Source organism: Lepidothrix coronata, unplaced genomic scaffold (genome assembly GCF_001604755.1).
Source record: "Lepidothrix coronata isolate B3197 unplaced genomic scaffold, Lepidothrix_coronata-1.0 Scaffold0, whole genome shotgun sequence".
Taxonomy (NCBI): domain Eukaryota; kingdom Metazoa; phylum Chordata; class Aves; order Passeriformes; family Pipridae; genus Lepidothrix; species Lepidothrix coronata.
Genome location: NW_016690180.1, coordinates 10,882,844 through 10,910,058, shown reverse-complemented (window position 1 = coordinate 10,910,058; position 27,215 = coordinate 10,882,844). Strand labels below are relative to the sequence as shown.

The 27,215-nt window shown below is 41.3% G+C and overlaps 3 protein-coding genes across 6 annotated transcripts in view; 2 read left to right on the top strand and 1 right to left on the bottom strand.

The window, feature by feature from the left end:
- The first annotated feature begins 303 nt into the window (after positions 1-303).
- On the top strand, positions 304-15,578 carry KLB (klotho beta). 2 transcript variants are annotated; one of them, XM_017811185.1, is made up of 6 exons: positions 305-1,232; positions 5,667-6,174; positions 9,578-9,846; positions 11,323-11,415; positions 12,271-12,466; positions 14,153-15,578. In XM_017811185.1, the coding sequence occupies exons 1-6, from the start codon at positions 495-497 to the stop codon at positions 14,512-14,514; spliced, it is 2,166 nt and encodes a 721-aa protein (XP_017666674.1). In that variant the 5' UTR covers positions 305-494; the 3' UTR covers positions 14,515-15,578. The 2 variants fall into 2 exon arrangements, with proteins under 2 accessions (XP_017666604.1, XP_017666674.1); XM_017811115.1 differs by having other exon boundaries at positions 304-1,232; positions 11,323-12,466.
- Positions 15,579-15,977: 399 nt separating this feature from the next.
- Positions 15,978-21,174, bottom strand: RPL9 (ribosomal protein L9). Of its 2 annotated transcripts, XM_017811732.1 has the most exons (8): positions 21,101-21,174; positions 20,785-20,831; positions 20,588-20,703; positions 19,660-19,755; positions 19,215-19,347; positions 17,752-17,832; positions 17,158-17,273; positions 15,978-16,094 (listed from the first exon to the last, which is right to left on the bottom strand). In XM_017811732.1, exons 2-7 carry the CDS (start codon positions 20,828-20,830, stop codon positions 17,167-17,169), a joined length of 579 nt encoding a protein of 192 aa, XP_017667221.1. In that variant the 5' UTR covers position 20,831; positions 21,101-21,174; the 3' UTR covers positions 15,978-16,094; positions 17,158-17,166. The 2 variants fall into 2 exon arrangements, with proteins under 2 accessions (XP_017667221.1, XP_017667301.1); XM_017811812.1 differs by lacking the exon at positions 21,101-21,174 and having other exon boundaries at positions 20,785-20,833.
- Positions 21,175-21,298: 124 nt separating this feature from the next.
- The window catches only part of LIAS (lipoic acid synthetase), an 11,043-nt gene continuing 5,126 nt past the window's right edge, over positions 21,299-27,215 (top strand). The window contains exons 1-7 of one of the 2 annotated variants that reach the window (XM_017811616.1): positions 21,299-21,341; positions 22,387-22,559; positions 23,228-23,321; positions 24,050-24,130; positions 24,360-24,516; positions 25,587-25,644; positions 26,715-26,843. In XM_017811616.1, coding sequence (XP_017667105.1) covers positions 23,265-23,321; positions 24,050-24,130; positions 24,360-24,516; positions 25,587-25,644; positions 26,715-26,843 — 482 coding nt within the window. In that variant the 5' untranslated portion in view covers positions 21,299-21,341; positions 22,387-22,559; positions 23,228-23,264. Of the gene's footprint in view, positions 21,342-22,386; positions 22,560-23,227; positions 23,322-23,388; positions 23,463-24,024; positions 24,131-24,359; positions 24,517-25,586; positions 25,645-26,714; positions 26,844-27,215 lie in introns of those variants that run through there. The other variant, XM_017811533.1, reaches the window with a different exon arrangement.

The following is a 27,215-nucleotide window of genomic DNA, read 5'->3' as shown; positions in this document are numbered from 1 at the left end:
CCAATTACACAGATGGGAAAAATAATTTTTTAATTGGAGACTCTGTAGTCTGAATTATATTAATGTTTCCTCAAAATACAGCTGCACAAGGAATAAAGGATGTGATATCTTCATAGCACCCCTCTGTCATCTATATTCTCCCAACTTGGATGACTGAGCTTTAAATACTGATAAATTAGTTACTAGCATTTCTCTTGTTCAGGCAACCTATTTTCCTGCAGCACGAAGCCAGGTAGGTGTCTCAGTGGTCATACAGAGGCCACCTCCCTACAAATTACACCATTCTCTGACCCGTTCTACATCTCACAGTTCAGGCTAATCATTGACAGGGCTTTTACGATCACAAGCTTTTAGTGAAGCTTTGATAAGACACTCCAGCAGTTTGTGGCGAATGAAGACAGTCTGCGTGGTGAGGACTCCAGCAAATGAATGGATTTTTTTCAGTGTCCGTACAAGGAATCTGACTTTTAACATTGGCACTATAAACCGGCATAATGTGTGACCAACGACTGGAGAGAATTGTTGCTTTTTGGATGTTAGTTTTCATAAGGACAGTTACTGGGCTTGCTGAAGAGGGAAGATCTGTGTGGAAAAAGGACCCCCACTTCAGCCCTGTGAGTGAAACACAGATGTTTTTGTATGACACTTTCCCCAAAGAGTTTCTCTGGGGTGTAGGGACAGGGGCTTTCCAGGTGGAAGGCAGCTGGAGGAAGGACGGGAAAGGCTCCTCTATCTGGGACCGCTTCGCCCGCTCAGAGTTCAGTGATGCTGACAGCACAGGCACCTCCAGTGACAGTTACATTTTGTTGGACAAAGATTTGTCTGCTCTGGATTTTTTGGGAGTTACTTTTTACCAGTTTTCAATTTCATGGTCAAGGCTTTTTCCCACCGGAGTCGTAGCAGCTCCCAATGAAAAAGGACTCCAGTATTATAACACCCTTATTGACTCTCTACTCTACAGAAATATTGATCCTGTAGTTACACTGTACCACTGGGACCTGCCCTTGATGCTGCAAGAAAAATATGGGGGATGGAGAAATGAATCAATAATTGATATCTTCAATGACTATGCCACCTTTTGCTTCCAGACCTTTGGGGATCGTGTTAAGTATTGGATTACAATCCACAATCCATATTTAGTTGCTTGGCATGGATATGGCACAGGTATTCATGCTCCAGGAGAGAGAGGGAAAATAACAACTGTCTACTCTGTAGGACACAATTTAATCAAGGTACAGTATAATAAGATTTTACAAATTGATTTTGCACTGCCATGGGAAACGATGGAAGGAATCAGTCCTGTGATCAATGTTTGCAAAAAAAAGACTGTGAAAGCACCAAGAAATAGCCTTTACCTAAGGCAGTCTTTCTGTTAATCCTCATTTTGATCTTACTGTTCTATTCATGAAAGATGACCTAGTAATTATTTATTTTAAAGTGCTTGTTTATTATTTTATTTAAAAATTTTACATACAAAATCTGGCTATTAAAGAGTAAGATTTTCCTTCTTTATTCTTTCTATTTAGTTAAACACACTGACATTACAATTCGTTTGGCTACACTGAATGACTATTCTATTAGTTTAAAAGGAAACTTTTTTGTATTTGCATATTAAATCAATTCTACTAGCCATGGAGTATGTATATATAAGTATGATTGGTTCTAGCTTAGTAAGATCATATTGCAAAATGTTTATTCTCCAACTAGCAAGTTTATTCTCTGTGCCTAGTTGCATTACTCCCAGCTCTACAGTAGCTCTCACTGTGCCAGGACCTCTACATGGAGACTGCTGCCTTTGGGATCTGTGGATGAGTGTGTCCCAGAAAAGTCCCATAATTTATTCTCCTTAAAAAAAATTTCTACTGAATGAATGGGGAATAACTATTACTTCTATGTCCAAGCAGACACTTTCTTCCCTTCCTCCAAAATGGAGTCCTTTCCTCAGGACGTAGAAAGATGAAGCTACACCAGCACCTGTATTTCTTACAGGAGGAGGGAAACCTATCTCCATCAAGTATGGCTCTAGGGTGGACACCAGAATCATCTATGCTTGTAAATGTCTTTGCTGGAAGATTTTTCAAACAGTAGTAGCCATCAGTGCTGATGTAAAATTCAGCACTGATTCACACTTTTTTTGTTATGATTTGTTATTTTCAGGTTAGCTTTCTTACACTTCTTGGCAATCATTAGGAAAAACACAATCTAAATGCAAGACAGTTAGCACAGAAAAAATTTAATAGTAAAGACTCAGTCCTTCAAACCCCCCCCCCCGAAAGGTAGTTGCCTACATCTCAAGAGCCCTTTTGTCCTTCACAAAGATTGAGATTCCATCAATTTTCAAAATAAGGGCTTTAGCTCTACTGACTACATCCTTACCACAGACCAAAAGGGTCTGAAACTGAAATATTGTCTTCAAATAAGCCACACACACCTGCCTTCTTCTGAAGGGATGATGAACATCATCAGCCTCTATATTCTAGCTCTTCATGGTTTAAAAACCAAACAACTAAACAAGAACCCCAAATAATTGTATTAGCATTTTTTAATTCTAGTTTTCCTAAATGTTCCCACTTTCCAGTGCACTAAAATAATTTCGTATACCCCTGACATTGTTTTATGTGCTCATTGCTGTTCAAAGGAAAATTCCTTGACTAAAATATCTTGAGAATTAGAAAGTATTGGTCTTTCTTTGGAAAGCTGTTTGCATATGCACATGATAAATTAGAGGATCAGGGTTTGAAAGAGCATGAGAGTATTTCAAGAAGAGAAGAACGATACTGTTGTCTTCATTTTATTAGATTGACTTTTCCAGCCTTTTTGCAGGGTTAATACTAAGTGACTTAGCACTTTCTGTGACTTTCAAGTCTATTGAATAATTTCTATATTAATACCAGGAAAATATGCTGAAATTAATGAGTCATATGTATCTAGAGTAAATACACAATATTGATCCTGCTTTAACTGTGTACTTAGCCTTGACATTTGTCCTTGATCTACCAAGGAAAGTGAAAGATTAGGGATTAAACTCTAACTGAAAAAAGATTAGTCAAGATTTACTCAAAATACACAATTTTATGTATGATACAGCTTTTAAATTAATGTTTGTTTCATATCTGGTCTTACAAAACAAATTACATCAATCAGCTGGTTCCATCAACAACAGTTTGCACTTAGTGAAGACCTTCTATCTGAAAATGTTAATCTGCTTTACAGATAATTAACAGCTCAAAGGAGAATTACAGGCAAGCAAATGCTATTGTCTCTACTATGTCTGTAAAAACCCTTACTAGAGATACTGACAAGTTTCTTTCAGTAAGAATTAATCCTCAGAACTGAGTCATCAATGATACATATGACTTTGTGTATGAGGATCCTGTCTTGACTCATACGAAATGTACTTATTTGTACTTGAGTCTACTCCTCTAGAATTATACCTGTGGCTGTATTCTCAACTGTAGACAACATTTGTAGTAGTAACTTCACTTTCTTCTAATCAACTCCTGAAGATGTGTACGAATGCGAGTTGTCCCTGATTGCCTTTTACATGTCAATATTCCATTCTAATTAGTTCGGTTTTGGCAAAGTGATCTTCACCACTTCACCTAGAAAAGTGTGATTGCTACAATTTACCTGGTGCTATTGTCATGGTACTTGGCACTGTGCATAATACAGCTCACTTCAGGGGGGTTTTCTTGTTAAGCCAATGCAACCGTATACCTCTCATTAAACAGTGGTGTTAGTGGCCTGTGTCTGGAAAAGAAAATGTACTAACCAGGTAAGAAATCACTAGAAGTAGAGAACAAAGCAAGCCTGGCCCTAGCAGCCACCCCAGGCTGGAGGGACTTTCAGGAGAGCACAATGAAGGTAACTGAGGAGATGACACTGGCAACTTAAATTTTCTGATGAGACTGATAAGAAAACCATTTTATAATACTTTAACTATATCTTGCAATTTGCCTCATGCGTCCATTTTTGTTGGCTTCCCTTTTCAGCCGCAGAACCTGCATTTCAAAGGTTAGTGTTACTTTATCAGTATTTTCAAAGACAGACCTTGAACAAATGTTACGAGCATGACCTTAGAAACCATGAACAACTGATACACAAAATTTCACAAACTGTAATGCTTTGGTACTCCCTAGCTTAAACAAATATCTACCTGACATCAGACCTTTTGGGTTTTTTTAACTGTCAAGGCTGTGTGTTTCTAGATAAATTAACTGAAATTATTGTCGAAGGTAAGCAATGCTGTTTGGCTTGGTAATGATGGTGGTCTAACTCAACGCTCTCAGTATTTCACAATACTTCTCAGTGTTTTTCCTAGGTGCAAACAGTTATTTTTTTTCCAGATTAAGAGTATAAAGCCACACTTCAGGCATAAGGTAAACCCTGAGTTACTTGACAGCTCCTCAGCTGGGAGAGGTTAGTTCCCCTTCCATGTCAGATCCTCTGATGCAATTCACACTGTAGTCCAGAGTCACCCTTCTCTGACCCCTGAGCTGTCTCATTTTCCTATAGGACTTTGACAGTGCTGGTGGTTCCTCCGTCTCCCATGTATTTCTGGTTTTGTGTAAATTTTGTCTGTTGTATTCCCTTATTTAATTAATTAACAACATGACGTTTGAAGCTAATTCTGATGTGTAATGATGTTCAGCTTTCTAAAACATGATGATAATCAGAAAAAATGGTATTAAAATGTGATACAAGATATGTTTTCATTGTCACTCACATGAATAGCAAAACTTCAGTCTGTCCTAGGGCAGTCAATATTTGGCCAATTATGAGTACTAAAACATGCCATACCCACTAGATTATATGCTGCCAAATTTCCTTTTAAAACTCAAGTGTTATTGCTCCCTACTTGGTGTGAGTAAGCTTCATTCTATGCTGCTGCATGTACTGTCAGAAAAATTATGGCCATTTCAAAGAAGAAATTAATTAAATTCCTGAACAAAATTCTCACTCAGAACTGTGAAAGTTGACATTTGGGTTCAAACTTCACATCTGGGTCCTTTGTCCAAATTTTTACATTTAGGGATTGTGCAAATATGAAAACTTGAACACTTACTCATATGATCAGGCCAAACTAAAATAACTAAATCCCAAGAAGAAGGATGAAGTGGATGTGTTTTCATTAGAGTAAGCCCAGGTAACCCCCAGAGGACAGAGCATTAATAGCACAGAGTCAGCACTGACAAATGAAATATCACGAGATGTGTAATTTATGGAACAATTGTAAAGATGGTTTAAAATTTTAACCGTATCAGCAATCACTGCTTGACAAAGAAAGATCTAATGGGACTGTTTAGATCACAGAGTTCAAATCCCACCATTACAGCTGTTTAGTCTCAAAGTGTCCATGTAACAGCTATTCGGACCCCTGCTGGGACCTCTCCTGAAATTTAGACCTATGACAGAAGGCAAAAAGCCACAGCCCTGATCTGTCATGGTAACAGCACATGAGTTACTGAGCATTGCCCCCATCCCAAGGTACCTTTCAGGGTAACAGCGATGGCCCATTACAACTGTGCAGGGTAACTTGTGTGCCTTAACTGCGATATTTCCATATAAGCCTGCAGTGAGTCAGATGGGGCTACTTGCCTCTCTAGCTGCCAGCCCATACAGAAACTTACTAGGGTTACAATTTAAAGCTATTTTTCTCTCATCAGGCTCATGCAAAAGTTTGGCATAACTACAAAGAACACTTTCAACCTTATCAGAAGGGAATGATGTCCATAGTATTGGGATCACACTGGATCGAACCTAACAAATTGGAAGATGAGTTGGACATTTCTAAATGTCAGAAGTCTATGGAGAGAGTGCTCGGATGGTTTGCTAAACCTATCCATGGGGACGGTGATTATCCAGAAGAACTGAAAAATGAATTCTCATTTTTGCCACGCTTTACGGAGGATGAAAAAAACTACATAAAGGGAACAGCTGACTTCTTTGCATTTTCCTTTGGTCCTAATAACTTTAAACCTCCAAACACTCTACAAAAAATGGGCCAAAATTTGTCACTGAATTTGAGGGAAGTACTGAACTGGATTAAACTGGAATACAACAGTCCTCGAATCTTGATTGCAGAGAATGGCTGGTTCACTGACAACCATGTGAAAACAGACGACACCACAGCCATCTACATGATGAAAAACTTCATAAATAAGGTTTTACAAGGTTTGTACACAAGTTAGTTGTTGGATTTTCAGTGAGCACTTTAAAATAATCTGATATTTAGCCCTGTAGTGATTTAATCTTTTTTTTAAAAGTGGTAATGGCAACAAAGTTAATAATTAATTATTTATAGTGCATGAGTATGAGTCATGGATCAGGATCCACTGGTGCTAGGTGTAGTACAAACACAGAAAAAACCCCATAGTCTCTGTCCCAGAAAGTTAAAGTCCAACATTTGCATTGGATTTTAAAACTAAATAAATAAAAAGCTGAGTGAGAAATTAATGAAAACAAATCTATTGGATATCACTTTTCACTGCTGGCAGCTCAACTGTAACACCTTTATGTGGGTACATACCTTGACAGCAGGAAAATAAGACTGACTAAAGACTGTCATTGACATGCTGGGGTCCTAGTCCAATGCAAAATGCATGAAGGAAATGAGCAGGAGAACGACAATCATTCTTGAGGAATATTTCACACCAAACAAAGATGATATGTTTTAATAACACACATTTAATCTTGGATTTGCCCTTCATAAAGCCAGTATATGGGGTGCTCTCTGAAGGTAAAAGATTTAATTTTGTATGAAATATAAACACTATGAGTACCTTAAGCCTCTACAAAACCAATATTTCTTTCCTCAGCCAGTTTATAGGAGTGGTGCTGGGAGCGGGGCAGCTGCTGGTTCTGAGAGCCATCAGCCCAGCAGGCTGCCCCACTGCTGATGCCACACTGCAGTGATGGGATGGCTTAGATCCCTTTACAAAAACCTTCTTTATCCTCAGAAGAGGGAAAACATGAGTTATCATTTACTCAGAGACCAAGCCAGGAAGTACTGCTTCACCAACAACTGTAATTAAGCTCCAGAGGAAGATTATCCATATATATTTAAAGTTGGTTCAAATTGTAAACTTTATGTAGTGCAAGGGAGCAATATATCCTACCTTTTTTTGGAGGAAGTTGCACTCCAGTATTTGATTTATGGTATTTTAAATAATGCGTGACACAGTAGGAAAATCTAGATTCAGGCCTGAATTCTACAGCAGACCATCCATGGATTCACACTTCTGAAATACTTGGTCAATGTTCAACCAATAACTACTTGTCAAGAATTGTCATCAACGTTTTGATGTATGCAGATACTTCAACTTCTGCCTCAAAATACAGGATTATCTCTTAATTAATGCATTTTTTGGGAAGCAAAGTAATTTGTCCAGTCAGGAATAATATTTGGAACATATTTTCATATTTTTACTTACAGAGAAGTCAGGTATAAATTTGCTGTTTGCAGCAAAACCAATTAGATCATGTTAAGCCCAAAACATGATTTATATAGGCCAAACTGTAATGAAGTGGTGGCCGTTAAGACAGCATGTAACAGGCTATAAGGAGCTATATTCATGTGTGTGTGTTTGTTTGGGGAGAGAACTGTAAACTTTGCACTGTTTGTAACTCGTGGCACCACGAGTCATGGAAATAGGTGATGTATAACATCACCTTTACAGTGAACTGACCTCAGTTATGATCTAAGGATGCAAGTGAAGCCACAGTGTCTCAGTGGCACACATATGCCTGTCCATACTGAAACTATTACTCCTGCAGGACTCCAAGACTCCACCTACAGTGGACACAAAAATGCCCTGAGATCTCCTTCTGTGAAAGTAATCTCTGGTGACACAGGGAGCTTAGTTAACTCCTGACCTTTTCTACCTCCAGCTCCTTGTTCCTGCCCCCAGTCATCCCCTTGTTATTCGGGATTTTCTCATCCCCACTCCAACATTCAGTGAGGATCCTGCCTTCTGTTTCTGCCATCTCCTTTCACTGTTCCTGCAGACAATGCTACAAACACACTCTCACACTGATCCACAGGATCTCTACCTATCACCTCCCTAACTTTTAAGTCTTCTTACCACAAAATATACATAAAATAGTGCTTTTTTCCCTACCCATTTTAACAAGCACAAATTCTCAACTAGGCATGCACCATCTCGAGTACTACAGCATCTTTTGCTCTGACAATTAAACTTACCTGCCATCCATTCAGTATACTTCTAGAAACAAAAATATTCTCAGTTGTCAGTTATGCTGTCCCTAGATGTCTGCTTCCATTTGTTCAGCCTTCCTCATTGCAGACATGAAATACTCATCTTCACTTGCCAGGTCCTTCTGATCTATCTCTACATCAATCTCCACCTCTGCATTTTGCAATAGATATTTTCAGACACTTTCATACTTTCTTACATGGTTTCCCTAATATTTAGAAATTGCTTTTCTTGAAAATACATGCCATTGGATTGCTTCATTGCATTCCCTCATCTCCTTTCCAGTATTCTGGCCTTATCTATCAGCTTCTCATATACTTCATATCTGGCAACTAGGAAAATATCCTTCTGGACTGCACCCGTGCTGCTGGGTACCTTGTTACTCTGCTCATGTGGTGGACCACAAGTAAAATACAGCTTGTCCATCTGACTGTGTCAAAATCCTCAGTAACCCCACTTGGTCACTGCTTTGCCCTTGATATTCCAGCCCTTATAAGGTTAATGTGATGAGTTATCCTGTGGTATTTCCTAGCTTAAAGCTGGCGACAGGCAGCTAACATGACTGACCATGGAGTTTGGACTTTTTCTTCCAGGCTGCCTGTGGGCACGTGCTGTAAGTGGGTAAAAAACATTGTGGTTAGTTGGTGTCTGGCAAGAAGCTGCTTTGCAGGTTCTCGTGCCCTTCCTGAAGAATCGGGTTCCATATCTGAGAAAGCAGTAGTCATCTTTCTCATATATTATATGTAAAAGATCATATGTAGACCCCTTTGCAAGGTAGAGGGATATTAAGAAACATGCATGCCCTGCACCCATTCTGTGATTAAATCAGTCTCTGAGCTGATCAACCCAACTTCTTCTGAAGTCATTAATTGTCCCATACCAACACATTAAATTTTGCAGTTTACAAGCTGAATAGGCATTCCTAAATATTAGAGCTTATAGAGATCTTTCAAATAAAGGTGGAGAGTTTTAGCTTCATGACAAATGCACAATCTAGATCAACTGTTGCACCCTTAATTTTTACTCATGATTCTCTAATTTTATTGGTAGATCTTACTGGCAAATTGTCAAATGTGCCTGGCTGGCAGTGGTGTAGTATTTTGTGTTTGCTCAGAGCAGAAATAAAGCATCCTGCAGTAATTTAATTTCTTAAGGAACTAGTGACACATTTTTTTGTAATGAATAAAGACTAAGATATATAATGTCACAGTTTTGCAATTAATTACAATGGGCCAACAACCCCATGAATGTTGAAAAGACACTCAAGATTTTCAAAGTAAATAGCCTTTTCTCATAAATATCCCTTATATATGTTAGAGTACTAAATGTAAGACTCATGGATGTTACTTTCTTTTACATAGCTATTAAATATGACGACGTAGATGTGTTTGGTTACACAGCCTGGTCCCTCCTTGATGGCTTTGAATGGCAACATGCTTACAACATCAGGCGTGGATTATTTTATGTAGACTTCAAAAGTGAAAAAAAAGAAAGGATTCCCAAGTCATCCGCACTTTATTATAAACAAATCATACAAGAAAATGGCTTCTTCCCAAGAGAGTCTACCCCAAGCTTGCAAGCTCAATTCTCCTGTGACTTCTCCTGGGGTATCACCGAGTCTGTTCTCAAGGTAAGCATAAAATATTGAGAAGACTGCTGGAAGCAGAGTGATCAGTAACTTTACTTGGTGAACAAATGACTGTGTATGGCACCTTGCATTCAGGAATCTCAATGCACACTGCCAACAGAAGTTAAGCCATAACTGCATAGCTTCAATTTCATGTACTTTGCAAGTTTTCAGATGAGATGGTCACAGAGTGCTGGTACTGCTGCAGCAGCAGGCCCCGCTGCAGGAGCCCTTCCAGGCCCGGCCCACCCTTGCCTTCCCCCTGCTTGCGTCTCCACGTGGCAGATCAGATTAGAAAATTTCAGACCAAGTTGACTCCAATCAATTGTTCCTGGGTTATTTTTCAACCAGGGGCTTCCAAACCCAGTCTGGAGTGTGGCCATAGGGATGCCTATGACAGCGTGACAGATAGGGTTGCATGGGGCAGGGACAAGGTGGTTACACTGGTGGCGGCAGAGCTACCTGCAGGCTTAAGGTAAACAGATTCCTGGATTGACCCTGGCTATAAGTGCTACTTAGACAAGTTGGTAAGAAGCCCTTTAAAAAGACACAGAGCACAGGTGAGATAACCAACCTAGAGCTCACATTTGAAAAGAGATCATACCACCTTTGGTCCAAACTGTGGGGGTTTTATATACTTTATTTTTCTTCTATTTCTGCTTTAAACTTGGTAAATAAGCTAACTGTGTGGATGGCCAGTGTTGGGATACTCTTTCTGTCATTGCACACAGACAGGGACAATATCAGCCTCAAAAAATAAGAAAACCCCATAATTTAACCTATTCACTGACAACCATAGGAAAAAAAAGGTGCTATGTATTTTGTTAATATATAGCATGGAAAAGTCCATTTTCTTTAAAAAAATAAATTAATCTAAATATTTTAAACTCCACAATATTGTATTTTGAAACCTACAAAAAGCATTTAAAAAAATTGGAATATGGAAAAAACCCCATGTGCTACTCAGAACCTTGTTAACTAGTAGGAGATAGAAAAGATAAAACTAAAAGCTACAAGATGTGTGAGATTACTATGCCTCAATTTCACAAGGTTGATCTCGCAGCATTGCCAAAACAATCTGTACGTGCCTCGTATAGCCCCTGGTGCTTGTTCTTACCACTTGCTTTCCTGGCAGCTGCCTGAGAACTGCTGTTTGCATGACCACAGAGCGAACTCAATCAGGGAGATATATCGGTGTGAAAACATATGGCATGTAAGCTGGTGGCAGGGCAAATGCCAGTGTGTAACCAAACAGAAAGGAGAGTGCAACTTTAATGTTTTCTGTAGATAAAGGAACAGAACAAGACGACCACTAGCACAAAGCTCATATAGGCGAGTTGGTTATTCTCTCTCCCCTGGAGTATCTAAGCTTTCTGACACCCAGCACTAATCCTACAGCTGAACACAGGCAGAAGTGCAGATTATGAGGCAGCATTAATTTAATTAAAAACCATTGTAACATAGTTTTTATTTTCACAGGCAGAATTGGTGGCTTCCTCACCACAGTTCTGCGATTCCAGCCTGTACCTCTGGAATGTCACAGGAGATGGGCTTCTGCACAAAGTTGAAGGGGTAAAGCTAAAAACCCGACCAGCACAGTGCACGGATTTTGTCAGTATTAAAAAGCAACTTGACCTCCTAGAAAAAATGAAAGTCACTCATTACAGATTTGCACTCGACTGGTCACTAATTTTACCCAATGGAGATTTGTCAGTGGTCAACAGGCAAGTTCTTAGATATTACAGGTGTGTGATTAGTGAAGCACTGAAACTCAATGTTCAATCCATGGTCACCTTGTATTATCCCACTCACACCTACCTGGGCCTGCCAGGTCCTTTGCTGCAGGCAGGAGGATGGTTGAACCAATCTACTGCCTATGCTTTTCAAGACTACGCAGCTTTATGTTTTAGGGAACTTGGTGATTTGGTTAAACTTTGGATTACAATAAACGAGCCTAACCAGCTAAGCAATGTGTACAACAGGAGCAGCAATGATACCTATAGGGCAGCACATAATTTACTAATAGCACACGCCATGGCCTGGAGAGTATATGATGAGCAGTACCGGTCCTTCCAGGATGGCAAAGTGTCCCTGTCCCTGCATTCGGACTGGGCTGAGCCTGCCAACCCCTACTTTGAATCTCATTCAAAAGCTGCCGACAGGTTTCTTCAGTTTGAAATAGGCTGGTTTGCCAATCCCATATTTAAGACTGGGGACTATCCAGCTACCATGAGGGAATATATTGGCTTCAAAAACAGAAAAGGCCTCTCATACGCTTTGTTGCCATCTTTCACAAGTGAGGAAAAGCAGTTCATCAAAGGTGCAGCTGACTTTTATGCACTGAATCATTTTACCACGAGATTTGTGATTCACGAACCTCAGAATGGGAGCCAGTACGAATTTGATCGTGACATTCAATTTCTGCAGGATATCACCTGCCTGAGCTCCCCTTCTCGTCTGGCAGTGGTGCCTTGGGGAATGCGCAGAGTTCTCAGGTGGATTAAAAAAACCTACGGCGACATCGATATTTACATCACAGCAAATGGAATAGATGACCCGTCCTTAGACAACGATGAACTTCGGAATTATTACTTGGGAAAATACGTACAAGAGGTTTTAAAAGGTGAGCATTCAAGTTCCCCAGAGCCAATTCTGTGGCTCAGACCCAGGCAATCCTTAGGCACTGTTAAGACTAGATGGAGCAAGCAGTTCTGGTTCAGATGCAGGAACTGGCCATCAGCAATCAGCTCCCTGAGGGACCTGATTCTGCAGTCACACTCAGGGCAGATTCAATACAACGCAAGCCTCTGACATGAAACGTAGCTACAGCTGCTTCCAGTTTAAAGCATGTGAGAAGCCATCTGGGCGTGCACATACAGCAGAGTAGTTATTCAGAAGTTATTAGGAGATGGCACTTCAGACCAACAACTTTGAAGAGACAAATTTCTACTCTCCAAAGAAAGGCAGGAGTCTTCTTACTTGCATGCTGAACTAGTCATTGGACAGGAAATTGCAAGCAAGTCCACGGAGACCTGGAGGGACATGCAGAGTCCAACTCTAGTTCCTGTTCCACTACTTGCTTTCTCCTGGGCACCTATAGAAATATAGTTCTTCACTTTAAAGAAAAATTAATAACAGTTATGGAGGTAGAGGACAAAAACATTCAAGACGATGATCTTCAGCAATAGCTTATTGTATGAGAAATCCTGCAAGCACCTCAGGTCTCACATCCCTCTTCCTCCAACCAATTGTTAAAAAAGGAGTGAGCGACAGGCTACCAGAAAGGCCTCAGTACCTGAACCATACAGTCAAAATAAGATGCACAATACATCCTTGCCCTTATATTCCCTTCCCTATTGGCAAACGTTAGTGAGATCCCTGATCAGGATGTGGTGTTTAAAAGTTTTTCTGAGGCACCTGTCAGCAAACATAGCTTAGGTATCCTGGTTTCTCCTCTGTAGGAGTTAGCTACATAAAAAAAATGAGACAAATCTTACTCATGGCTAAGCATGGCTTCAGATTACTTTTAGACACCAAGAAACAAAGCACTCTGTCCCCAGTGCTTAGCTCTTTCTCAGTTACTAAAGGACTAATGAGCATTTGCTGGTTTATTTCCCATGCTAATTTCATACTGCAAACAAAAGAACAATACAGTATTAAAGGAAATAAGTTATTAAAGCATTGTTTAAAGGGCATTTCATCATAGTATTTCCATTTTACTTCTCAGATAGCATGACACTTTACAGTACTCACAAAAAGATCCCAATTTACATGTTCTTGCTCAATCAGAGTCACATTCCGAATTATGCTCACTGCTTGCACGTGAATTGAAGGGATCTTTATTCACCAAGGCCTGCTATTTATAATTTAAGTATTTTCACCAAGCACTTGGGTGCAGCAGTATAACATACAGCCATGCATGCTGTGGGGCTAGGCAGCTGAATTTGGAGCAGGGAAGGAATTTTTGGAAAGCTCTTCTTATGGCACAGATGGGGAGCTGCTCCCCCTGAGTCATCATAGCTGGGTTCAGTAAAGAGCAGCATCTGGCTTTTCCCAGGAAAGCAAACTCCCAGCTCCAATTCTGTCCAAATCCAGCTTTCACACAGTAGGTCCAGAAAATTCCCAAATTTTAAGCATTTTTTAAAATAATGATGCACAATTGAGACAGCTGAGTATTATTAGAAGTAGCAATGATGCAATTACATTTTTTAACAATTTGAAATCTGAACTTATTACCAGAAAGTTTGCATGTTTTACCTAACCTATAAGGTTTTATTAATGTCTGGTTTTGGTTTCTCTTCCTTCTCAGCATACTACATTGACAAAGTCAAGATTAAAGGCTACTATGCATTTAAGCTGACTGAAGAAAAATCTAAGCCCAGATTTGGATTCTTCACTTCAGATTCAAAAGGAAAGCCTTCAGTAAAATTTTACAATACCCTGATAAACAACAACGGCTTCCCTGCCAACTCCTCAGTCTGCAGTCCCTCAAACCAAGAAAAGCAGTGTAGCTTCTGCTTGTTTATCTCCCAGAAGAAGCCGTTAATATTCTTTGCCTGCTGCCTTTTCTCTACTCTTATCTTGCTTTTAACCATTATTTTTTTTCACAAAAGAAAAAGAAGAAAACGTTATAAGGCAAAAAGCACGCGGTGCCTCTGCATTTCATTTTAAAAGGGGGCACAAGCCCACTTTCAGTGAGATCCATCACTCTTCGAGTTCTACAGCGGATGATGCACCTCAGACAACTGTAGAAAAGCACTGAGTCACTCCAGTCATACACACCAAGCATTTCATTCAAAACCAGGAAGTAATCACATGAACAGGACTAAGAGCTATGACATTTGTTTCTGGTGAAATTACTTTTATCCACCTACTGTACATAGAGGATAACTTCACGTATTTTAAAAAAAAAATTATGATTCTACTGTGCCTAGGAATAACCTTTCAAACAGCTTGACTTGTAAACGGCGACTAAGCTTTGCGAACTGATATGCACTTTTCTATGAACCAAGGTGTCTTGTGATATTCATGAGTGTTGTTGAGCATGAAATTGCATCTGTTCAGAGTTTACAAATAAAAGTGTTATTAAAACCCACAAACCTTCAGCTAAGTACACCACCAAGAAGGAAACATCCTGGGCCGGCTCCCAAAACAACAAATTCAACTCCATTATTGACCAGTACAGATCCCCTGACACATTGGGTGATGTAGTTTTAAGCAAATGTAACTGGGTTAAGTCAAAATCATACAGAATCACTATTTTTCACCTCCAAAATCGGCCCACTATAAAAAGTTCTTAGGAGAGAACATGCAAATAAGTAACTATTAATCCACTCAAGAGAGACTGACAAACATAATTGTAAATTGCACTTGTCATCATTCAAGCGGGTCTTTGGGCAATTTTTGGAATTTAACATGTATGGATGCTTTCCTCACTATTACGCTTTAGCAACTTGTTGCCAAGCATGTTTCTGCACTATCCCAGGGATTTTTGGAAACATTTTTTAAAAACTGAATAGAACAAGTGACAATGTGGATTTTACCATAGCGCAGAAATAGTACAACCTCCCAATTAGATGTTGCTACATGGCAAGATTAGCAACTAAGAAAAAAAGCTGTATCCCCAATGACAAAAATCACTGCTGGTGAAACTCAGCAATATGCTCTGACGGAACTTTGAGGTCAAGCCCTTTGTCTTCTTAATTTAGCAATACAAATAAAGCATTTTATTTTCAGACTACTGCTTCTATGTATTTAGTTTAAATGGTCTTAAAAATCTAGTTCTACTGATTTCAGTTTTGTTTTTAATCTACTTCAGATTCTGTCACAAGTCTGAATTAAGAGGTTTTGAAATAATGTGAAAGAACACTATTCTCTGTGAGAACAATGCTTTTGCTATTCCTTAATGCTATGATTCAAAAATACCACTTCATGACTTTGCACACTGGGTCCACACTACCAATGTGTTTTCAAACCATCAGACTTCATTCAGACTGAATGTTCTCAGAGGCTGGCAGGGCAGTGTGTACACCACGCTAACATAACCTTTCTGTGACAATCTGCTTGTCCAAAAGACCTTGAACAAGTTCATGCAATCACCATTTAGTTCTTTAAAAAAAAAAAAAAACCCAAGGTATTAAGTATGTTTTATTTTATTAAACCTCTCATGGTGTTCTGGTTTTGTACCAGATTCTTTGAGCTGGTCTTGTTGATCTAATGTTTCATGGTGGTTTGTATCAGGATCCAGACAACTGTAAATAAAGCATTAAGAGCTATTAGAAAGATTTAACAGTGCAAATGTGAAACTAAAAGTTTATAGCCATTTGATGCTAATTTATCTGATAGTTTTAATGCAAGATAGACATTAATAGCTCAAAGAATTTGCTTTATTTTGTTCAGATGAGATTACTTAAGGATGCCTTCAAACACAACAGCATGACTGTTCAATAAGCAGGTAGTAAGTTGTTCCATCTCTCAAGTAACTTTGAACAGCAGTAAAAATTATTTTTTTCAGTGGCTTCCAAGTGTCTGGTACCTGGCTGGTGATAAAAAAATAAATTTGTTTCTAAAACTCAGTTCATTGGCATCCTACCTCAAGCTTAGGTTACAGAAGATACACAACATGGAACTTATTTGCAAATCAGCCTGTCTCATCCTGCACAAGTGTTTTGCACTATGCATGGAACCATATGTAGCTGAAACACTTAAAATTCCGAAATTCCTTTAACACTTAAATCCCTTTAACATTTAAAATTCCTTTAACACTTAAAATTCCTAAATTATCCCAAAATCCTTGTACTCAGCTTCAGTAACAAAAGTCCACATACAATGTAAATAGTTGAACTTGTAAACAGACCTGTTTACCAGCATTTACACACAAACAGCATAGAAGAACCTTTATATACAAACTGTATGCTGACCACTGTTTTTAGTCAGGGCAGTGTCCAACCAGGAGGAACATCAGTCTAAGGTCTTCTCTGTAAACAGCTGTAAACTGGTCTGTCAGGCCAGGTCAGCTGGTTTTAAATTCTCAGCCACCCTTGCAGCCAGCGCTCAGAGTGCAGAGTACAGCACTGCAGAGTCAGATATTCCTCCATACAGTAGCATAATGCCAAGTTGATGAGAGATGAAAAATGGCTGTCAAAAGGCCTAGCAAAATTAAAGTTTTATGACATGCCTTATGCTGCCTTATACAAACATAACTGCATCCCTGTTGGGAACTGGCTTAACCACAGCCATGTTGAAGCAGATGAACCTTGTGAAGTCCCCATCTCTAAACAGAAGATGTACAATGTGCATTAAAATGATACCAACCTATGAGTTTTACTCATCTGCCTGCTGTACTGTTCCTTTCTCAGAGACGTAGATACCATCCAAGAATTTCCTGATATCCTTGTTCTTGACTGTGGTGGCTTGCTGGATCAAGGCAGCTGCAGACAAAGCAAGACCATTAGTAAAAAGCAAGAGGTCTGAGCTAACTTGTAGCCTTTGTTTACACTCCAGTATTTCAACAAACAAAGGGAACTGTCATCTAGAGAGAGAAATTACCAACTTGAAATCCTGTCAGGTCTAATGAAAACAGAATGCATGTCACTGAGCTGGTCTTGGCAACTTGGGGCCCTGACAGTTCATTACTGCACACTTGTACAACAGAAAAGCTGAAAAGTTTGGTATCAAAAAGGCCATAAATACTGACTTTACAGAAAAAGGTTCCCTGGACCTGTAAAAACATCTTTAAGTGTAGAAGCAGCATAAGGAATTATGAAAAGCAGTTATGGTGACTAAAGCAAAAAAAAAAAAATCCTAGGCTGTTGTTTACCTCAGGGTTTGAGGAGAAAGAGTTTGCTAAGCTGACATCTTCAGATAAAAGTGGCCATATAACCTTCCTACACATCTCCTTTCACAAACCTGAATTGGAGACCAACTCAATGTCATTGCCTTCAAGGATCAGCTCATCTTTCTGGGCTTGAGACACTGCACAGGTAACACCTGTGGAAAGGAAAACACATCATCTACACTGTCAAAGATGTTAAGTGTGATAAAGAAACAGTATTAACATCCCAGTTTACAGATCTAGAAAGCTGCATTCAAGCCAATAATTAGCTTCTATAACTTTGTTAAGAGAATCCCTGAAATCCATTCCAGGGTTGTCCTCCCTCACAGTTTCAAAACTTAAAGATTAGTGCAAGTTATGCTCTGGATTGAAAGCAACTAAGTGATATTCCTGCTTACTCATTACTACACAACAACACTGTGTACAAGTCAGAGACTTTGCCAGCACAGCTCTGTCAGCCAGGTGGTGCCACTTCCCACAGGCTTGTGTTCAATAAGACAAAACTGGAGTCACCATAATCAAAAGTCATTGAAAATCACCTGCCCCCTGTCATGTCAAGCACTGTGTTTATTTATTAGCAATGCTGAGAATACTCACAAGGAGTAAACATTATGGCATCTGAGAGTCTAACGGGAAACTCGCATTTGCAAGGAGATAACAAAAGTTTTTATAATTTGATCTACTTAATCAAAGCCAGTCCTTTACTATCTTTACAGTAAAGGCTGACTTGAAAAAAAACAAACACAGTAATTAAACCCTGCCTTAATATCCCACTGTAAATCAAAATCAAAGCACTGTAACTCTGCACTGTATCTAACAGGGTTTTGGGACAAATCTGATGCATTCCTCTAAAGCCACCCCAAAATGTCATCAGTCACGTTAAATAACCTTATCCATACCCTCACTAGAAATGCAATTAGAAAAAAAAAAGGATATGGAAAGTCTTTTCTACAGTCTGAAGGTAACTGTTTATGAAATGTTTTGTCTCCTCCCTTCAGAAGTTAACAAGCTCCATCAAGTGCCTACTCTTCTGTTAGACATTTTGCTGAAACTACAAGTATGCAAGATGTAAAACCAGCAGGTAAGATGGTCATTTTGAAATTTATCATGCCTGCTCCTAGATAATCAGGAAATTCAAACTACACCACCTCAAAGACCAAAAATATGATATGGAATTAATTTATGTACAATGTTTAAAACAGAAACACAAATCTAAAATTAAGCACTGCAGTTTACCAACTATAAACAGTGCCAAGATCTCACAATGACAAAAGGACATCTTGGACTCCCTGTATTGCAGTAACTACCTCTAAAGTAGTTATTAGCTAGCTCTCAATATTAAAAATAAATTACAAAATCCTTATTAATAATAAAGCTGAATAGTGGCAAAGGTATCATAAGAAGATTACATGAATTCAGACAAGCAAATGCTGCTCCAACAATTATTCAGCATCTCCTGCTCTCTGTGGCAGTGCCCAAAGAAAACAGCTTGAAAAGCCCAGTTAGAATGGCACAGTACATCTCCAGAAATGCTCACCTGGCCTCATCCGCACTCTGCGGATGTACTTCTCTCCCAAGAAGTTTCGGATCTCCACAAGTGAGCCATTATCCTGTATGACCACATTGATTGGGAAGTGAGCATACACCGACCTCATCTTGTAACGAAAGCCCTGCAATACAGGACATAATCAGACATTGAAAGCAGAACACAATCAAAAGGCAGAACATGTGCATTAAGTTTACTGGAGAAATCTACCCAAGATGTATCAAAAATAGTTTCTTAAAGAGGGCAGGACACTGAGCCCAAGAGACATCTGTGCTTTCTTCCACCTGCAAAACTTGCTTGACATCAAGTGCAAGAAAACAGTAAAAGGAAGAGAAGCTACATCTTGGATGCTTAGAAACACTTCCCCAAAACTAAAAGGCTATCACTGCAGGTAACAAAAATGTCAGCAGTTATCCTGCTTCAAAGTAAAACTTACCAGAGTGACCCCCTTGATCATGTTCTGTACATGGCTGCAGATGGTGCGGACTGTTGCCAGCTCCTTTCTGTTACCCCACCACTTGTCAACTCGCAGCTGGGTTAAAAAAAACACATTAACAAAGCTTTCAGCTACACTTCAAAACTAACAACGAAATATTTTTGTGACAAACTAGGAGCAAAACATTCACATAAACTACTTAAAAGCACAGAACTACTCTGTTTCTCTGACGGACTATTAAAGGCCCACCTGGCCTTTAAAGTCCCAACCCCCATATATGTCAGAAACCTTTATCTTGTTCATGTCTTGCTACTAACAAATCCTCAAAAGAGCTAGGAAAGATAAATCCAAAATCTTAAGCTGAAGGTTGTATTATCAAATGCTAAACACGTTGTTCCAAAGTCAGGCTCCTATGCATCATCAACTTAAATGAAACACTATGTGTGGGTCCACGTTTCAATGAAACACTTGATACTTATGAACAAGTAGCTGCAATCAGCCACTCTTGGATTTTTTTTATACTTTTCAAGACTATATGAAAATATTATTCATTTATTTAGAAAACACCCGCTCTTCTGATGTTCTTGCTGTTTCTGGAAATCAAACAAACTGATTTAGTTTTACCCAGCTAAAACGAGCCAGTCTGTAAAACAACATCCATCCATCAATCCCTTTCCCTGTACCTGACTTTAACTACAAAGGAATGCAACCAACACATTCAGGCCAATGTGACAGAACCACAACGCTCCCACAGTGCCCGAGTAGGTCCCATGCTCCATTAGACCAACCTCTTTCAGAAAACACAGAAATGAACAAAACCAAACAACGTACCTGTAGCTGAACATTTTCGGTCACCCTTCTACACCACCATTAAGCTTTTAAGCCAGCTGTTAAACTCCCCTCCATCTCCGCGCCGCGTAGAACTCACCTTCTTGTGCTTCTTCCCCAGGAGGGACAGCTCCACGTTGATGTGGTTAAAATCCCTCCGTAGGGTTCCTCGGGGGCCCTTCACTATGACCGTCCGGCCCTTCAGCGAAACTCCCACTGCGAACAGAAGGTGGACACGCGTTATGGGCCGTGGGGACGGCAGCGCCGGGCGCCCCCCCAAACGCAGCGGACACTGACCTTGCTCGGGGATGTCCACGGTCTGGTTGCTGAGGATGGTCTTCATCCTGCGGGAGAGAACGACACAGGCTGGAGGCTCCCGCGGCCCTCTCCCGGCGGAGACCCCGCCCGGACGGTCGCGGCGCCCTCAGCGCCCAGCGGGGCCCGGCCGGGCCGGCGCCGCCCGGGGCTCCTCCCGCGGGGTGCGGGACGGGACATGCCGCGCTGGCGGGGCCCAGCGGGGCCCCGGGGGGCTGCCGGCGCGCGGGCGGGGCGGCGCGGAGCCGCGCGCCGCGGATGGTCCCGGATGATTCCGGATTATCCCGGGCGGCCTCACCTGGCAGCGCGCGGCGCGGAAAGAGAGTGCGTGTGACGTCATCGCACTCTTGTAGCCGCTTCCGCGCCCGTGACGTCATCGCGCCGAGGCCGAGCCGTCCGAGAGGCAGGAGTAGGCGAGGCGGTCGAGCGTCGAGCGCATCGCTCGCACCGGTGTCGCCATGTCGCTGCTGCTACCGCGGGGCCGCTGCGGGGCCACCGCCGCCGCCCGGGGGCTGCTGCTGCCGCGGGGCCGGGCCCGGGTGAGTCCCGCCGCGTGACCCGGGGGCCGGGCGGGCGGGGGGCGATGTAGCGTGGCGCGGCAGGGTGAGAGGAGATCGCACGGGGAGGGGGACGGGGCACCCGATGCCGGTGCCGAGAGGGTCCATGGCGGCGGCGGCGCGGGGCGGCCGCGGGCAGAGCCCGGGAAGGGCCATCCCAGCCCCGCACGGGCACACGCACTCCCAGGACACCGAGCCCCGGCCCCGCTCCCGCGGGACAGCACCCGGAAGCACTGGAAGCCATCGCCGCGTCCTGCAGTCCCGAAGTGTCAGAGGAACCCGCACAGCGGTGTTTCACGGAATCACAGAATCAATGAGGTTGGAAAAGATCTCTGAGATCGTCGAGTCCAACCTATGACCGAACACCATCACGTCAAGCCATGTCCAGTCTTGCTTAAACACCTCGAGGAACGGTTGAATCCACCACCTCCCTAGGCAGCCCATTCCAATGTTTAATCACCCTTTCTAAGAAGAAATTCTTCTTGATGTCCAACCTAAAGCTCCCCTGGCGCAGCTCGAGGGCATTTCTCTCGTCCTGTCACTTGTTACCTGGCAGAAGAGAAAGACCCTCACCTGGCTACAGCCTCCTTTCAGGCAGTTGTAGAGAGCGATCAGGTCTCCCTTGAGCCTCCTTTTTTCCAGGCTAAACAGCCCGAGCTCGAGCTCCCTCATCCTCTCCTCATAGGACTTGAACTCCAGACCCTTCACCAGCTCTGTTGTCCTTCTCGGGACACACTCCAGCACCTTCTTTCTTGCAGTGAGGGGCCCAGAGCTCGATGCAGGATTTGAGGTGCAGCCTCACCAGCGCTGAGTACGATGGGAACTTATGTTATACTGTGTAACTTAGCACGGTATTATGGTAGATAAGTCTGTTTCATGTGGCTTAAAATAAAAAGAAGTTAACTTAAAGGCCATTGGAAAAATGCTTATGCAAAGTGTACATTAACCAGCAAAAGGGCAAGTTGTTGTTTAGTATATGCTGCTAGTACATTTGCTATTAAATAAATTACAGTTTTGCTGCTTTTAGATATCTGGGAGCCATGTGTGTAACCAGTACGGAACATCAAGTTCTTTGCCAGGGGACAAAAAAGAGTTTCTGCAAAATGGGCCAGACTTGCAGGACTTTGTCTCTGGAGATCTGTCAGACAAGAGCACATGGGCTGAGTATAAAGGCAATTTGAAGCGTGAGAAAGGAGAAAGGTAATTGTGATTTTAAACAACTGTAGTTGCTTCTGGGCACTATCTTGCACAGTTAGTAATAACTACAAAATGTATACTCTGTATTTTTATTAAATTCTGCCCTACTGGCTTGCAAATTTAATGATTTTTCAGTAAGAAACAAAAACACGCATAACAAAACATGGAGACATGGTGTTTTCTCGCGTGAGTGCCTGTGCCGTGGCCTGTACTGAATTACAAATATCAGTAGGTGAATGTACCCGACTTTGCTGTTGAAAAAATATTACCGATAGAGTAAAACAAAAAATTAAGACTAAATTATAAAATGCTTAAACCCCCATATTTCCAGTTATAAATTTGATCAGAAGCAATAGCTCTATATCAACTGCTGCCGTTCATTATTGCAGTCTCCAGTGTGGCACTGTTAAATGCCACTGGAACAGTGAACGGTTTTAAACCTTTCAGTGACAGCAAACTCCTACACCTGAGTGTTGGCATGATGATAAACAGGGAAGACAGAAGTCTGATCTGACCATCAATGATGTTAACATTAGTTTCTGGGTTGCATCAGCTTTCAAGGAACCTTTCCTTGTTGGGATCCATAATAAAATTAAAATGAATCTATAAAATTAATGACATTTGCTATGTAGGTAGCTTATTAATCTTTATGTTTTCTTGGTGTTACTCAGGCTGCGGCTTCCTCCATGGCTGAAAACAAAGATTCCCATGGGAAAGAACTACAATAAACTAAAGAATACCTTGAGAAGTTTAAATCTTCACACGGTAAATCTGGCACCAACCAAGTTTTCCTGTAGAAATAAGGCATTTTTTACATTTTTTGTTCTGTGCAGAACAGGTAGAAATCATGTCTTGCGTGATCTTCAGGGCTGAAACCAAGCCAAATGCTGATTCTTTTTATCAGAGGTGAATTTTACCCCTAAAGAATGAAGATAAATCCAACAGAGTATTGAATGTTTTGCCTGCTATGATTTTAAGTACTAGGGTTTACTATTTGCATTACCAGAGATCAGAAGATGCTATATGCAACTGTTTTTAATGGGAACACACACAATTTCAGAGTTACATACATGTTTTCCATGAAAAGAACTGTACAAATGTGTATATTTTGTTAATTGTACCTTCCAGATGGTAAAAAGTGGTGTGAATGCATGGAGAGCTTTTTCCTCTTTTTTTTTTTTTCAGGCTAAGATCATCCTTTGCTGAGTCATAGACTTTGTGAACATTTTAACACTTTTTAAATTTAAAATGTTAATGACAGTCTGTGCTAATTAATAAGGCAGTTTGAGGTTGAGGAGCTTCTTTTTGCTAATGGAGTTGCAGTTGTGAAGAAGCAACTCCAGAAGTTCCACAGCATGGAACTGTTAACCTTATTTATCACAGAAGGAATTATGTTCTGTTTGTAGGCTACTACTGAAATTGATCAGTAATAAAATAATTATTTTCAATAATAATATGAAAAATGCAGGTTCAGTACAGCCTTTCACCCTCAGGTATGTGAAGAAGCACGTTGTCCCAACATTGGAGAATGCTGGGGAGGTGGTGAATATGCCACAGCCACGGCTACTATTATGGTAAGTCATTAACCATTTCTTAAGTGCTCTGTTAATGTCTGAGCTGTTTGTAGTGCATTGCTGGATCTCTACTGTAGTGGAGTGGTTTTATTACAATAAACTTAGAGTAAAGCACTGTCCCAGTTTTATTTGCTTAGTGTTGGGATTTATCTGATGTAGCTTATGCAGCTGTTTCCCAGCTGAGGAATAGTGACATGCACCATGTAAATGAATGTGTGTCTTGTTCCAGCTGATGGGTGATACATGCACTAGAGGCTGCAGATTTTGCTCAGTAAAGACAGCAAAAAATCCACCTCCTCTGGATCCCCAGGAGCCTTACAATACAGCCAAGGCTATCGCTGAGTGGGGCTTGGATTACGTTGTGCTGACGTCTGTGGACAGAGATGGTGCGTAGGTCGCTCTCCTGGCTTTCCCTCTGAGCTCTCAGATGTGTTACGTGGGGTAAACACAGGCCCCTGTAAACATTTATCAACACAACTGTCAAGGAGGACTGTTCTAAAGGAGTCCACAGTGATGAAACTTGGGGAAGTTCCTACATATTCTTAGTATTTCTCCATATCTGGTAAAACACAACAGAAGTTACACTGTTATTAAATGGCAAGAATATTAGAATACTAAATATTTATATTTTTTTGTGAAATGCATACATAAACACTGTATTCTGTTACTCCATTAGCAAAAAGAAACCCCAACCACAAGCATTCATATACAATGCCATTACAGAACTTCTTCCAAACACTATCCTGGAATATATTATATGTAATAAAAAGGGGCAGAGTTTAGGTTGGACATTAGGAGGAATTTTTTCACAGAAAGGATGATTAAACATTGGAATGGATTGCCCAGGGAGGTGGTGGAATGACTGTTCCTGGAGGTGTTTAAAGAAAGACTGGATGTGGCACTTAGTGCCATGGTCTAGTTGACATCGTGATTGGTCATAGGTTGGACTTAATGACCTCAGAGGTTTTTTTCAACCTAATTGATTCTGTAATTCTGTGAAAACTGGAAGTTGCCTTTTTTTAAGGTTGTAGTAGCTTCTCTGAGGTGACACCATATAGGAGGGGAAAACCCCTGTAAAAACTGTTCAGTATGGTGGGAAGTCCAGTAGCTTCAAAGCGGCCTACAGAGCAGAAATATATATATATATATATCAATTTTTGTACAACTGTTTTTCTGACCAAAACTGTATATAGATAAAGCCATTCTGTGCTCAGGCTGACAGTGGACCTAGAGACAGGTAAAGGTGAATCACAGTCACAGTTAGACTTTGTGCAGAGCAAGGCTTGGTAGGGTATCTTTTGTAAACCCTTGGCATAAGCGGTAAGATAAGAATGGGGTTTGACTGGTTTATTATTTATCATTTAAACTTGAATCTGTTAAGGGTGTTGAGTCTTTGCTAATAAGTAAATACATTTCCTGAACTGAAAGGTTAACTGAATAATTGACATGCTTGTAGATATGCCTGACGGTGGAGCGGAACACTTTGCAAAGACAGTCTCCCATCTGAAAGAAAGGTATGTCATTAATGTATTGCTATTATTCTTATAACCTTAGAATGTGGTACTGCATGTAGGTCAAAGCTACCTTTAGCTGGAGTATTCCAGGCGCCATGCAGATACAAAAGTCTGCCTTTAGACTATCTGTGCCGCTTTCTTTTTCTTTTCATCTGTCTCGTAGAATGGCCCCAAACTGTTTTGAATTTGGATGCATTTCCAATTCATCCCAGGCTTATGTAAAGCTAAGCACTGGATTCCTTCTTTGAACGGGCAGCTGGTTTACCAGGAAATGAGTACATTCTTTTGAGGTACGGTCATTCCTGAAGCTTGGGGCTCAAACACAGCGGATTTAGGTAACACTGTCACCACGACCGAAGGAGTCTGGTTTGTCATTCAGCAGTGATCAGATTGCTTTTCATTTCCCCACAGTGGCCATTTCCAAGTCTGTGAATGTACCTTCTGGCTTTCCCTGGCTGTGTCACCTTCACCCTGCATTGGTGCCCTGTACACCATTTGACAGCATACTTGTCTACCTGCAGAATTCATTTGTATAACCCCATTTAAGTGTTTATTCAGTGTATCTTGGGACTCCAAAGGTTCCTTCAGTTTTTCCCACCAGTCTTTCTGAGCTGAAATCAGGTTCTTGGACACCAAGATTAGATTCCAGGGCAATAACTTAGAGTCTTCATATACTAGTAGGCAGGATCATAGTTCCTCTGTATTTCGGAGCTATGACCTCAAACTCATGTTAAGTTACATGACTGCAAAAAAGACACATGAAAAATCTTGCATAAACAGTACATGTGATTAAAATTGTTTTAGAGGCTGTTGGAAATGCTCTTATATTTATTATTTATCTTTTGTTGTATTCCAGCTCACATCAGTAAAATCAGAAATTGAACGCAGTTCCTGTTTGATTTGTTATATAAGTATTTGCAGAAATCTGTTCTTTTAGAATTGTATCCTGAATTAACTTCGCTTTGCTATCAGAGCATCATTTATTAATTTATGTGTGGTTTTTTGCTTTCTTGATTTTTTTAGCAACACAAAATCCCACCGATGTGTTCCTTTTTGTCTGTCCTTTTCAGGAATTCCAAAATCCTAGTGGAATGCCTAACTCCCGACTTCCGAGGGGACCTTAAAGCTGTGGAGAAAGTAGCGTTGTCGGGGCTGGACGTGTATGCTCACAACGTGGAGACGGTCCCAGAACTGCAAAGGTAAGCACTAGCACTGTGTATGGCGAGGGGGTTGTAAAAGAACTCTCTTCTGAGCTGCCCTGAACCCCCCCGTGCTGTGGGAGGTGGCGGGAGCGGGCGGGGCCGGGATGCGGAGCGGCCCCGCTCCCGGCCTGCCCCGCGCGGGGCCCCGCCGTGCCCGCCGCCCGCCGGCAGGGGGCGCCCGCGCCACGGCACTGCGGCGGCGTCACCTCCCCGGGAACATCCCGGCATCCCATCGCGGGTGTGCGACCTGACCTGGGCACATCCCGGCATCCCATCGCGGGTGTGCGACCTGACCTGGGCACATCCCGGCATCCCACCGCGGGTGTGCGACCTGACCTGGGCACATCCCGGCATCCCACCGCGGGTGTG

Bases quoted from the DNA above. Each gene is read 5' to 3' on its own strand.
- RPL9 (XM_017811732.1), bottom strand. From the start codon at position 20,830: ATGAAGACCATCCTCAGCAACCAGACCGTGGACATCCCCGAGCAAG. The intron at 19,348-19,659 runs GTAAGTTTTACT...CCTGTATTGCAG, and splicing joins TGATCAAGGGGGTCACTCTG to GGCTTTCGTTACAAGATGAG. The intron at 17,274-17,751 runs GTTTGTGAAAGG...CTTTGTCTGCAG, and splicing joins TGAGTTGGTCTCCAATTCAG to CTGCCTTGATCCAGCAAGCC.
- KLB (XM_017811115.1), top strand. From the start codon at position 495: ATGTGTGACCAACGACTGGAGAGAATTGTTGCTTTTTGGATGTTAGTT. The intron at 6,175-9,577 runs GTTTGTACACAA...TCTTTTACATAG, and splicing joins CATAAATAAGGTTTTACAAG to CTATTAAATATGACGACGTA. The intron at 12,467-14,152 runs GTGAGCATTCAA...CTTCCTTCTCAG, and splicing joins CGTACAAGAGGTTTTAAAAG to CATACTACATTGACAAAGTC.